General features: G+C 35.1%; 2 protein-coding genes across 2 annotated transcripts in view; both read right to left on the reverse strand.

The window, feature by feature from the left end:
- The window catches only part of LOC107551889 (receptor tyrosine-protein kinase erbB-3-like), a 29,316-nt gene extending 26,043 nt beyond the window's left edge, over positions 1–3,273 (reverse strand). Inside the window, exon 1 of the mRNA XM_016233653.1 lies at positions 2,571–3,273. Coding sequence (XP_016089139.1) covers positions 2,571–2,673 — 103 coding nt within the window. The 5' untranslated portion in view covers positions 2,674–3,273. The remainder of the gene's footprint in view (positions 1–2,570) is intronic.
- Positions 3,274–5,049: 1,776 nt separating this feature from the next.
- arf3b (ADP-ribosylation factor 3b) overlaps positions 5,050–13,985 on the reverse strand; it is an 11,987-nt gene continuing 3,051 nt past the window's right edge. Inside the window, exons 2-5 of the mRNA XM_016233703.1 lie at positions 10,147–10,436; positions 9,439–9,549; positions 8,513–8,637; positions 5,050–7,692 (exon numbers count right to left, since the gene is read on the reverse strand). Of these exons, the coding sequence (XP_016089189.1) occupies positions 7,531–7,692; positions 8,513–8,637; positions 9,439–9,549; positions 10,147–10,294 (546 nt within the window). The 5' untranslated portion in view covers positions 10,295–10,436 and the 3' untranslated portion in view covers positions 5,050–7,530. The remainder of the gene's footprint in view (positions 7,693–8,512; positions 8,638–9,438; positions 9,550–10,146; positions 10,437–13,985) is intronic.

The following is a 13,985-nucleotide window of genomic DNA, read 5'->3' on the forward strand; positions in this document are numbered from 1 at the left end:
AACATTCAAATACTCGGCTAGTGCTTGCTGTAGATTCAAAAGATCTGATTCAAAAAGATTAATTCCATTCATGAATTAAACATTGTTTTTTTTACTCAACCTCACAAGAACGCACCAAGACGAGCTGGGATGGACATCCTCCATCAAGATTTCACTAAATAACAAATTAGATTTCAGTCTGTATGCTTTACTAGTCTTGGAATATAGTGCATGGGTTGTATGGACTGCATTTAGAATACTTTTATGGTACTTTTGCAACCTTTTTGAAGCTTGAAAACCTCAGTCAACATTTATTGTGATTGCATGGAAAAACATTTTTAAACATTTTTATTTTTAAATTTTAAAACATTTGTTTTCCCGTGACACAAGCATTAAATATAAAAAAATGAAAATATGAGATAAATTGTGCATTATTGGATATTTACTGAATATTTAAGGTACATTTAGATGCTAACCCTCCCCCCACACACACACAAACTGTTTTAGTTATTTACAACATAAATACAAAGTTCTATCGTGAAACTCTAGATGGCGCAGGCCGATAGGTTCTAACTCATGATAGAATCACATCAATACCACAGTTGTTTTAATTGCTTGCACAGCCAATAAGCTTTCTGCTCAACATTCAAATACTCGGCTAGTGCTTGCTGTAGCAGTTGCAGCGCTCTTCAGAAACCCTCCACCTTCCCCAGCTCCACCTGCATAGATCTGTTTTTTGTTTTAGTTTTATGTATGCTTTATATGGGGGTTATTTCATGTATGTTATATGTGCAGTAGCAGTATTTCTTGCATGCTCACAGCAGCATGTCTGTGGATGTATTGGCAGTAGCAATTCTCAGTACTTAGTAGCAGCAGCAGCAGCGTAGCAGATCTATTCCACCAAGATCAAACGCATTAACATTGTCATGTATATTACCATGCTAAACTCTCAGAGTTGTCATGACAGAAATAAAGAAATGCATGATTTGTAAGAGATTCTATAGGTGTATTCAGGGGGTCGCAGTCAAATAAGATTGGTCTGAGAGATGACGTGGGATTATGTGACTCCGTCCAGTAGTTTCACCTGTTGCCAGTGAGATCACCTGGACTACACACCTGTTGTTGTTCATGCCATTGAGCTCCACCCTTCTTAGTCAACACTACTGCAGAGGCCAAAGATCAACCAGTGCATCAAATCACATCTCACTCTCGGTTTATGTGTGTGTGAGCCAAAACAGATAGCTTTTCCTTGTGTTGTCTAGTATTTTTCTTCATGGATACTTCCTGCATCTGATAATTGCTCATTAGCAAATGCAAATTATGTGAACGTACACATTTTACAAAATACTAGTAGCAGCAGCAGCAGCGTAGCAGATCTATTCCACCAAGATCAAACGCATTAACATTGTCATGTATATTACCATGCTAAACTCTCATGACAGAAATAAAGAAATGCATGATTTGTAAGAGATTCTATAGGTGTATTCAGGGGGTCGCAGTCAAATAAGATTGGTCTGAGAGATGACGTGGGATTATGTGACTCCGTCCAGTAGTTTCACCTGTTGCCAGTGAGATCACCTGGACTACACACCTGTTGTTGTTCATGCCATTGAGCTCCACCCTTCTTAGTCAACACTACTGCAGAGGCCAAAGATCAACCAGTGCATCAAATCACATCTCACTCTCGGTTTATGTGTGTGTGAGCCAAAACAGATAGCTTTTCCTTGTGTTGTCTAGTATTTTTCTTCATGGATACTTCCTGCATCTGATAATTGCTCATTAGCAAATGCAAATTATGTGAACGTACACATTTTACAAAATACTGTAACCATTGATGTAACCAAATATTTAATATTTGGTTGGAAGTAACAATAAAAGCATTCACACATTGATGGACCCTTATTTTGAAAACTGGGATGCTCTTTGAATAAGGCCACAGTTGATCCTCTGTGTACACAAAACCAAAAAACTAGACAACTAAACAACTAGACAAAATTCTAGGGAATGAGATTCAGTAGACAAGAAGCAGTAAAACGCAGTTGGCATCACAAGTTCAAACTCCTCTGTGATTCTTTCTTTTCAGAAGACAGCCGTTGAGTCAGGGAACAGGTTTAACAAAATCTTCTGGTTGAGTCACTTGTCATTTGAACTGAGCACTGATTTAGTACAGGAACAAATCTCGCCTTTTACACTCACAGTGTAAACAAAGATATCTGGCTTGGACACAATGGTGCAGAAACAGGTTTTCTGAATGCATTACTGACAACAACATCACTATTTTGGGATGTATATTGTGTAAACGTATGGGTTTAAACAAAACACTTTTTTTTTTTTACAAATTTGCGGAGCTGTTTGTAAATACTACTTTAAAATTTAATTACATTATATTCACAATATTTATATGCAAATTACACTTTATTATTACTGTTACACTTGCATGAAATGTATGCACTTTATAGGCTAAGTGTCAGTTTAATAAAAGTAGCACATGCATAATGCATTAGCATGCTAAAGATTCAAATGCAAATGTTGATGCTGTTCTCTTATGTCGCAGACAGGTGCATAGTGCATCACAGTAAAAACAGATTTACCTTCATGTTTAGCTTCCTCCGTCTGAGCGCGCGCAGGTGAACGGAGCGCGAGACACAGCGCGAGCATCTGCAGCACAGCAGCATTCATCTTCATCATCCTCATCAGACAATATTCCCAATCTGAAGTCAGTCCGTCAGTCTGAGCAGACAGTTAAATATCCATGGCGAAAGAAGCGTGGAAGAGATGATGCTCCCTTCACTTCGGTTTGACAGAAATTCCTGACTTAAGTTTTTTCTCTCTCTCTCTCTTCTTCCCTTTTTAATCCAAAATGTTCAAATATCATATTCAGTGCAGTGCAAACGAACAAAATATCAAGTAGTCCATTTCCGTCTGTTACGGAAAAGTATAGGCTAGACTATAAAGTAGCTGAAAGCAAACACTTTGACTCAAACAAAAATGGTAATACAATCAAAAGTTTGAAGACTAAAAAAAAAGCGACCAGAATTCAGACGAGGTTAAAAGATTTGTAAATATGAAAACGCTCGAGCGCACGCAGGAATGTTGTCTCGAGGTTTGTTACCTGTTTACGCGGACAGGTGAACGATGCTGAACGCTGATTGGGTCTGATTAACGTGACGTCGACCGTGTAATTCCAAAGCCCGTGCACTCGTTTATTTCAAACATGTAAACAAGTCATAAAGCCTTGATAGGGAACTTTTGGCCATTATGAATTTCCCTCAGTAACCAACAGTCCTCACAGCCTACACTAAAAAACAGATTGTGATAGATTCATGTGCTCTCTCTCTCTCTCTCTCTGAACAAACACACATACACACATCCGGGCTTTGCTGTATCGATAATAATGTCTTGCTGGATTGAGGGCTCTCATTGTGTGTAAGTCAAGGCTGGCATTGTGTCCCAGTATCGTCCACTAGTTCATCAGTGTTTCTTTGATGGCTCTGGACTCACAGTCTCACAAAGAACAAAATGCTCATTTTAGAAGAAATTTTCAGATGGCACTTAGAGGCTTTTGCATCTGAACTCTTCATATATATATATATTGCACTTTATATTTTTTATCTTTAAGCTTATTCCTTATAATTCCATTCCCAACAATGGATGCTACACATAAATAAAATAATGATTTTAAACTGTTTCATAGCATACAGTGTTTTCATATTGGTACATTTTGAACAATTAACTTCCTCCTTGTTCTCCATTCAGACAGCGTGTGAGTGTTCAGTGTAATAGTCACAGTTGGAAAACAGGTTTTAAAGACCAGCTCTTCCTGCACTACCGGTCTGTATGAGGCACTGATTGAACAAACAAGTAGTACACAGACAGACAGACAGACAGACATACTTACACAACAACCCTGAATTCTTTACTGTGCTCTATACCCTATATGCTCTGATGCATCATATGATTTTTTCTTCATGGAAATGCAGTGCATAAACAAGGTCTTTTAGGGTTTGAGACACATTCCTTGTTTGTTAATATCTCACCAGCCAACAATATAATGGGCCAGAACACACCCTGATCGAGCTCTCTCACACACTTTCTGCTTTGAACAGCTTATTGTATATTAATATGAATAAATATTTTCCACTGAATATATATATTATACATTGGCAAAGACATATTGAAGCACATATGCCGTGATGAGAATATGCTTTTTATTCTTTACTTCCTTTCATAAACTGTGATGGTTTTCACAATAGTTCTGCCCTCTTCTGGTTGACATAAAGGGCTGCAGTGCAGAAAGAGACTCGAAATACTCCACGAATCCAGCTCAGAAGTTTCAAAGCAGTTTATCTTTGCAATGCAATCCATTAAAACTGTAACATAATCTAGGATTAGACATGATCCATTTCTGGCGCCTATCAGAGATCAATATAAGACATTTAACATAATATACAATATGATGAAGTCATTAGGTGGCTTTACTAAAGCATATTCCAGACCAGGTGGGATAGGTTTATTCAACATTATCCACTATAATCTGCCAGCAGGCGTGGTCATTATATAAGATTCTTATGTCCACTTTAAAAAAAAGTAGCTTTGAAAGCAGCATAAAAAATGTAAAATGGAACAAAAGAGAGAAGAAACAGCTAATAATTTTCCTGTTTTTATTTGAGTGTACAGTCAGGGATCAGAGGGAGAGAACGTTTTTGGTGTCTACATCATAATAATCAACAATAATCTTTCTTAATCTACTGTAACAGATAATTACACCATCTTTGCAATGCAATCCATTAAAACTGTAACATAATCTAGGATTAGACATGATCCATTTCTGGCGCCTACCAGAGATCAATATAAGACATTTAACATAATATACAATATGATGAAGTCATTAGGTGGCTTTACTAAAGCATATTCCAGACCAGGTGGGATAGGTTTATTCAACATTATCCACTATAATCTGCCAGCAGGCGTGGTCATTATATAAGATTCTTATGTCCACTTTAAAAAAAAGTAGCTTTGAAAGCAGCATAAAAAATGTAAAATGGAACAAAAGAGAGAAGAAACAGCTAATAATTTTCCTGTTTTTATTTGAGTGTACAGTCAGGGATCAGAGGGAGAGAACGTTTTTGGTGTCTACATCATAATAATCAACAATAATCTTTCTTAATCTACTGTAACAGATAATTACACATTTCATCCATGATTTCTAAGTTCTATTTATTCATTTATTAATTATTCAGTGAGAAATAGTTTTCCTCCTTCATTGATTATGTTCACTGACACCGTATAAGCCATCAAAATGATTTACCCAACACAGTAAAAAATCAACAAAGAAAATGCATAAGCACACAGAGGTAAAAACACATTCACCAAAATAAATACATAAATAAAAATATAATATATAAGAAGACAAAATCAAACTTTAAACCATCCTAAAAAGTCAACCCTAGCTACTCAATAAGCACGCAAACAATTTAATGCAAAGAATAAATGCTCTGAAGTCAAGCGAACTATGTATTTGAGATTTTATTTTAACCCCTTTTGTTCCCAGATCAACCAAAAACGAAACAAGCAACTTAGTGACCCAATAACTTAGTTAATAAATAACCTTGTGAAATCACACATTTGTAAGAAGATAAGGCCACAAAACTTAACAGACTGGACGATTCACACCGCAGACTTGTGTAGAAATGGCCTTGTTAGACATATCGTTGTTTGCATTATATGCTGAAATACTACTGTAGAGTGTGTCCAAAGCCAAACTGGATACTTTGAGGTTAAGTGTCTTGCTAAATAGCACAGTTGTTTTGGTAACTCTCCCATTCCTGCATCACCCACACGCTACAGCACTCAAAATAAGACTCCATTCAAATCATGTCCTAGGTTGAAAAGACTTGTCTTTTTAAAATGTTCATACAGTCATAAGAGTCATGACAATGGGTTTTAGTGTAAAGGTGCTGGGTATTAAGTGGGAAGATGCCAAAAATGTGTAGCTAATATGCAAACTAGAAAACAGTGCTATTGTGCAGAAACAAATACAATTACAAACAGACTGTCTTAGTGTTAGATTTGTGTGAAGGATGGATAACCAACACATATGCAAAGCAGGATTAGCAGTTTTGTTGTATTTACACTAGCTAGTATGGTAAAATAGGTTAGAATTGAATTTGATTTTCCATTTGTCCTTGTAGTCTGTAACACATATAGATTATGTTAGTACTATGAATTATACATCAGCGCTGCATCTGTGATATTTGCCTGAAGTGTTAAACACAAAAGACAACCTACTATAAATATATATACAGTATATCTATATATTTTCTCATTTCTGAACCATACTAATCAAAAGCCAAAATCTGTGCACTAATTCAACAAAAGTCACATTCGTTGGGGGTGATATGTTAGTCTGAACCCACAAAACACATTATGAGCATGAAACATGCGACAAACACAGAAGTAGACAAGTTATTATGCAGTTTGCCACAGACCACTGACATACCGAGGCTTTGGTTGTGCTGTTTTTATGCTGTTCACTAATATGAGTGCAAAAGCAAAAATAGCACAGTTTAGTGTCATAACAATCTACTAATTGACTAATCATGTCAGTGGTAAATTAGTATAGCAACTAACAAAAGACTGTGTTAAACAGCATTTCACTATCTATCTATCTATCTATCTATCTATCTATCTATCTATCTATCTATCTATCTAGCATGCCATGCAGACAATGCTAGTGATTCTTACAAAACAATAGTTTTACCCAAGCAACAATTAGCCAAGTCAATTCTACAACAAAGGGGCATTTGATTGGAAAAAGCTTTATTTACAGCTTCACTCGAATGCGAATTATGGTGGACTACCCAACAGCACCAAGCTTGACTCACAATTTAGATGAGGGATGTGTGACAAGGAACATTTGTACTGCGTCCATTCCAGTACAGCACGGCCACAAAGCAGCATGCAACACCAACCAGCTCTGTGTGACCAAACACACACACACATGCAGATCTAACCTCTACTACACCACAAGGTTTAACACGACACAGAGAGAAACAGCCATGCAAAACACAGCAGGGTATCTAACGCAATCACAAACCGCCGGGATCGCAGACTGTGGATAGTGGATTGTGTGCGTGAGGAGGCAAACTGCATCATAATCACATCTACTGAGAAATACATAAGCATATTACATAATACATGAGCATGCCCAGACCCGACAATCTTCTTCATGGCAGTCAAGGACAACACTGATCACTGATTGTGAACATGTTAGTGAGTGAGTGAGGGAGAGACGATGAAATCGGCCAAACGTCGATGCTATAAACCGATACTGTTCGTACAGTGAAATGGAAAAGTCAACAGAGGAAATTAGATGCATGTTGATCTGCATGTGAATGCGTGTGCAGAGCACAGAGGGCTCTTTAAACCACATACTGTGTTTTCCAGAATACAACCAAAAAAAATAAACAAAGAAAAACCAAACATAAAGGCCAAATTAGTCCCACCCCTTTACCAAAGCGAGAGACGGCTACGTAAATAAAATCCCGCCCCTCACTTCTTATTCTTGAGCTGATTGGCGAGCCAGTCGAGCCCTTCGTACAGACCGTCGCCACTGGTTGCGCAGGTCGCTTGTATATACCAGTTGCGATGGCGGAGCGAATGGAGGCCGAGCTTGTCTGTGATCTCAGCTGCATTCATAGCGTTTGGCAGATCCTGGAGTCAAGGAGGAATAAAATGACAGAGTTGTGAAATTAAGTATTTGCTATGGGACCAGATATTTTTATTCTGAAACAAATACACAAATCTAGCAGCCGAATTACATACAATAGATTATGGACTGTCCATTGATGAACATTCAAAAGCAGCCGTGTTTTCTGAGTAAATACAATTTTCTGCAAGTAATGAATACACTAATGTTAAAACGTTTGAGGTAGAAAAAAAAAAAAAGTCTATTATGATTACTAAGGCTGCATTTATTTGATCAAAAATGCAGTTAAAACTGTGTAATATTGTGAAATGTCATTACAATTTAAAATAACTGTTTTCTGTTTTAATATACTTAAAATGTAATGCATTCCTGTGATGCACAGCTGAATTTTCAGCATCATCACTCCAGTCTTCAGTGATCCTTCAGAAATCATTCTAATATGTGGATTTGCTGCTCGAAAAAATATTCCTTATTGTTAACAATGTTGACAACAGTCATGCTGCTCATTTTTGTGGAATTTCAGGATTCTTTGATGAATGGAAAGTTCATTTGAAATATTTTTTTTTGTAACAATGTAAAAGTATTTACTGTCACTTCTAATCAATTGAATGCATCCATGCTGAATAAAAGTGTCGATCTTTTGAACTATAGTATAAATATCAAAATATTTGAGGACATGTATTTTGTGACATCAGTCAGGTAGTAGGAATGCTTTATTTAAAAAAAAATTAATTTAAAGTTCCTTTATTGGTTATTGCCACAATTTAAAATCTCCAGCTGTAAAAATATATCAAGAATATGTCATATAAAGGAGAGATGCTGTACCTGTTTGTTTGCGAAGACAAGAAGGACAGCATCACGCAGTTCGTCTTCTGCAAGCATCCTCATTAACTCCTCCCGCGCCTCGTTAACTCTCTCCCGATCGTTGCTGTCAACCACGAAGATAAGACCTAAGGTAAGAAAAATGAGCAAAGATAAAGAATAGAGACTAAATATTATTCAACAAGCAACAAACATTAACATAACACAAAAGAATACACTGACTGTATTCAGCTATGCAATGTTTTGTTTAAAAGGGTCATATGATTTCAAGTTTTCCTTTCTCTTTGGAGTGTTACAAGCTCTTACAGAAGATCTGTAAAGTTGCAAAGACTAAAGTCTCAAATCCATTTTTTTTATTTATGAATACTGTGTTTGAGCTAATTTGCACTAAGATGTGGACATCTTAACCAGTGTTGTTTTAGTATCACTGAAAATTGCTTATAGTGTGTATTAATATTTTCCATTTTTACATACATTTTAATTAATGCTTCAGTAATGTATTTTTGTCATCTTTATTAGTTTTATAAAGTATGACTGTATAGTTTTTATGACTTTTTTTCAGTTTTAGTTATATTAATACATCAAGTTAAACTAAATGTTGCCTTGGCAACTAGTGCAATAAAATACATTTTTAAAATATAAATAATAATAGTTATAAAAAAATATATATATATATTTAACTTTCAGTTAATGTTTATTTTAATTCAAGTAACATAAATATTTTTATGGTTTTAATTTTAGGTAACTATAATAACCCTGCTTGACTGATGTTTTCAAGGTGGCGCTGCAGGCACAGCAGTGTAAATGCAGTTTGTGGTGCTCACTGAACACAACACAAACTACACAGACACGCCAAATTACAATCATTTACACAGACAACTCAATACAGCTTGTGTTTAAGCGGGAGAAGTTGTGTATGTGTAACTCACCCTGTGTATTTTGAAAGTAGTGTCTCCAGAGTGGTCTGATTTTATCCTGACCACCCACATCCCACACAGTGAAGCTGATGTTCTTGTACTCCACTGTCTCCACGTTAAAGCCTTAAAGCACAAACATCATAAACTTACACTGTGTGGCCCAGGATCACAGTACAATTCAGTTACTGTACATTCATCTCACAGCAACTGTAAAAATATAACGGCTCTAGATACTATATATGTAGGGACACTAGGGAAATTGTAACATTTTAATTTCTTAAAAATAACTTCCTAACTTATAGACTTCTACAAATACTGTATACCTGCCAATTTCTGCTATAGGAAGCATTTATATTTGCCAACAGTAATCGCAGCATTAAAATATTCAGCTAAATGGAAACTAAAGGTTACAGTGTAACAGTCAAAATACAGAACTGAATAATCTTCTCTATTTAATTTCAAATAGTAAATTTTAATTTGAATGGCCTCATCCCACAAGGAATTTAGTGAATTGTAATTTAAAAAAAACTGAAATGGAAATGTTCTTCAACCAGCTGTTTCACAAAAGTTAATTATATTTAATTAATGAATTAGTTAATTCATTTGAAATGACATTGTGTCTCAGAGCTTGAATTCTGCCTAAGGATGTACAGATACCTGTATAACAGTATCGTAACAAAGTCAACATAACAATAGCATCAAATAAGAGAAGGATTTTACCAATGGTTGGGATGGTGGTCACGATCTCTCCCAGCTTCAGTTTGTAAAGGATGGTGGTTTTACCAGCAGCATCTAATCCAACCATCAGAATTCTCATCTCTTTCTTCCCTATCAGACTCTTCAGCAGATTGCCAAAAATATTCCCCATGATTCAATGTTTTGCTTCGTCTAGCCAATCACAATCCAGAAAGCTGTGAGTCCTTGGTGTGAAACAATCCACTGAGGTAAAACACTGAAAGCCTTGAGAAACAAGGTTATATAGCTGAGAAAAAGTCTAGAAATCTAGAGTCCTGGAAAGGGAAAAGCAAGATGAAATATTGTTCTAAATCTCAAGAAATGTGCACTTTTATTCAGCAAGGATATATTAAATTAATCAAAAGTAACAGCAAAAGACATTTATAATGTTTGAAAAATATATATTTCAAAGAAATACTGTTCTTTTCAACTTTCTTTTCGTTAAAAAAAATCCTGAAAAAAATGCATCACAGATTCCATCAAAATATTAAGAAGAAGAACCATTTTTAACATTGATAATAAGACAAATGTTTCATCAAATCAGCATACCACTGTAGACTGAAGTAATGGCTGCTGAAAATGCATCTTTGTCATCGCTGGAATAAATTGTTTTAAAATATATTATACATTTTTCAAATTGAAATAATATTTCACAATACTACTATTTTTTTATTTACTGTATATTTCATCAAAAATGCAGCCTAGATAAGCATAAGAGACTTTATTCAAAAACATTAAACAGTAGCGTGGGTATGTTTGTATATTTATACACTCTCAGAAAAAAGGTACAATAGCTGTCACTAGGGCGGTACCTTTTCAAAAGGTACTTTTTTTGTTCCTTTTAGGTACTAATATGTCAATTTTTAGGTACCGATATGTACCGTTAAGGTAGAAATATGCTCCCTTTAGATACAAATATGCACTCTCAGATTACAGCAAATTATATACATAAGATGTGATTCAACTGATGATGATCTGTGCAATCTGAACGTTTCAGTCAAACATTCTTTCACCCACTGTAATCATGCAACTGATTATCAAAGACTCATTTGGAAGTTGCAAGTCTCAGAAATCTGAGGGGGCGGATTGAATGAGCATGACGCTTCTGGATGTGTGTATACATTTCTGATCTTCACTAGTATGCTTTATGTGTACAAGCTACAAGAATGTTAACAAACACACACATTGAACTGAAGAAACTATGATCCTGCCATGTCTTCAGGCCATACCGCAATCTGTTCATCCCTCACATATCCCGCCTTCACATGAACCCCCACTAGTCATCCCTGAACATTCCCAGGTGGAGTTATCCGAGATGTAGAACACATTCCCTGATAACCGCATTGTCCTAATTCACGAATGTCAAAGTATAAGGCTTACATTTTAAGTGAGGCTGGGGCTAGTCACACAGTGCCTGTATCTAAGAAACTATAAAGTTTTGAGTCAAATCCAAATACACAAATCGATTTCTCAAGCAGTGTGTTGTGTCTTTAAACCCTTTTAAACAAATAGTTTTTGAGATTGTAATTGAGATTGTTTCTTCATCAGAACAGATTTGGAGAAATGTAGCATTACATCACTTGCTCACCAATGGATCCTCTGCAGTGAATGGGTGCCGTCAGAATGAGAGTCCAAACAGCTGATAAAAACGTCACAATAATCCACAAGTAATCCACACCACTCCAGTCCATCAATTAACATCTTGTGAAGTGAAAAGGCTGCGTGTTTGCAATCAACAAATCCATCATTATGGTGTTCAATAATTCAAACCATTGCTTCCTGGCTTCTAGCCATAATATTGCTCTCTCCAGTGAAAAAGTCATCTTGTCTGAATCAGAAGAGAAATATGCACAGCAAAAATAGTTCTAAACATATGTCAGTCGATTTTGTGAGAGGATTTTGTGTGTGTTTTGATGTGAGAGGAAAATAGGGAATGGAGTCGTTATTATGAATTCTGGACTAAGAAGTATTTTAGCAGGAAGCAACAGTTAAAAATGTCTCGATGGATTTTTTTTTTTTTTTTTTTTTTACAAATATAAAAAACAGATGTTAATTGATAGACATAGTCATGTGGATTACTTGTGGATTATTGTGATGTTTTTATCAGCTGTTTGGACTCTCATTCTGACGGCACCCATTCACTGCAGAGGATCCATTGATGAGCAATTGATGTAATGCTACATTTCTCCAAATTAGTTCTGAAGAAGAAACAAACTCATCTACATCTTGGATGGCCTGAGGGTGAGTAAATGTTCAGCAAATTTTCATTTTTGGGTGAACAATTCCTTAAAATTGGATTTTTTAAATTTTCTTCAAATTAAAATACCAATCATCATATTCTTGCTATAACTGTTGGTTAAACAAATCCAAGCTAAACAAAACATAATAAAAACCACATTATTGACACATGTTCAGATTTCAACTTAAATTTTCTTCAAATTAAAATACCAATCATCATATTCTTGCTATAACTGTTGGTTAAACAAATCCAAGCTAAAACAAAACATAATAAAAACCACATTATTGACACATGTTCAGATTTCAACTGAAAATATTAAACGGTGTGCCCAGGACTTATAAAATATAAATATAAATGATGCGTAATTTCTCAAATGTTTTAAATGGTGTAATTAATTTTTTTTTCTTTTTTACATTTGACATGTTTGCTGTTACATGACTTGTTTTGTGATTCAAAAATGAAATTTTGCTGAAAAAAAGTAAAAAACAAAAAAAAACAATTGCATGTCCATATTTTGACAACTTATAATGTCACAATGCCCTGCTATTGGGTTATGCTGTCACAAAATGTCAAAGTGTGTTAAAATGTATCTTTTTTCCTTGCCACACTGGAAATGTTCAATAGATTTTTCTGTAGCAAAGCATGCCTAGAAAGAAACTGACTTTTAAAATGAAACCTATTCTGAGTAAAACTGACAGACCCTTACCAAAAAGTAGTATACTTCAAGTTTATTTCATTAAGTATACTTAAGTAAAGTTCAAGTATATTTTTAAGTATACTTTATGTAGTAAGTATACAAATATAAGTGTACTAGTAGTATACTTGTAAGTGTACTATTTCAATACTCCTTGGGACTAAATTGGCCCACTTTCTAGTATATAAAAGTACACTTTGAAGTATAGTCTTAGTAAACTACTAGTTTAGTAGTTTTATACTGCAAGTATACTCGTAAGTTTTCTTTAAGTGAACTTTACATCATACGTTAAGTAAACTACTAAGTCCCTATTTAGGTATTATTTTGTATATATTTTGTTACATGTATATCTGAACATACAAAACATCAAAAGAACAGGGTATCTGCTTGTAAACAAAAACATTTTATTCTAGCTTCATGCATTCTTTTTTTAAACACTTGAATGTGGGTAAGTTTCATAAATAATAATAAAAAAGAAATAAACAACATGTTGAACAAAAAGCTGAAAAAAGACTATGAATTGGATTCAGAACGAAAATCAAAACGTAGATAGAGTCGATCAACACCCCAAAGCTTGACAGTCATTATTACCTCTTCATTGGTCGACATTACATCAACGTTACACAGTTTTGATGCTGTTTTATGTCTGATGATGGTGTTAGATTACATGTGGAAGCATCTGTTGTTTCGGTTTCTTCTTCACTTGTGTTTTTTGGAAATTCTGTACAGAAGATGTGTACTAGCGCCCCTGTACAGTATAACAATGAAAACACGGATTCTAGGAACACAAGTATAGCTCAAATATATTTAGACTTTTTCTAAGTATAAGTCAAGTATACTTAAATGTCATTTTAAGTATATTTCTGAGAAGTACATAAAAAGTAGACAAAG

The sequence above is a fragment of the Sinocyclocheilus grahami genome, unplaced genomic scaffold (assembly GCF_001515645.1).
Source record: "Sinocyclocheilus grahami isolate Dianchi unplaced genomic scaffold, SAMN03320097.WGS_v1.1 scaffold437.1, whole genome shotgun sequence".
In the NCBI taxonomy this organism is placed as follows: domain Eukaryota; kingdom Metazoa; phylum Chordata; class Actinopteri; order Cypriniformes; family Cyprinidae; genus Sinocyclocheilus; species Sinocyclocheilus grahami.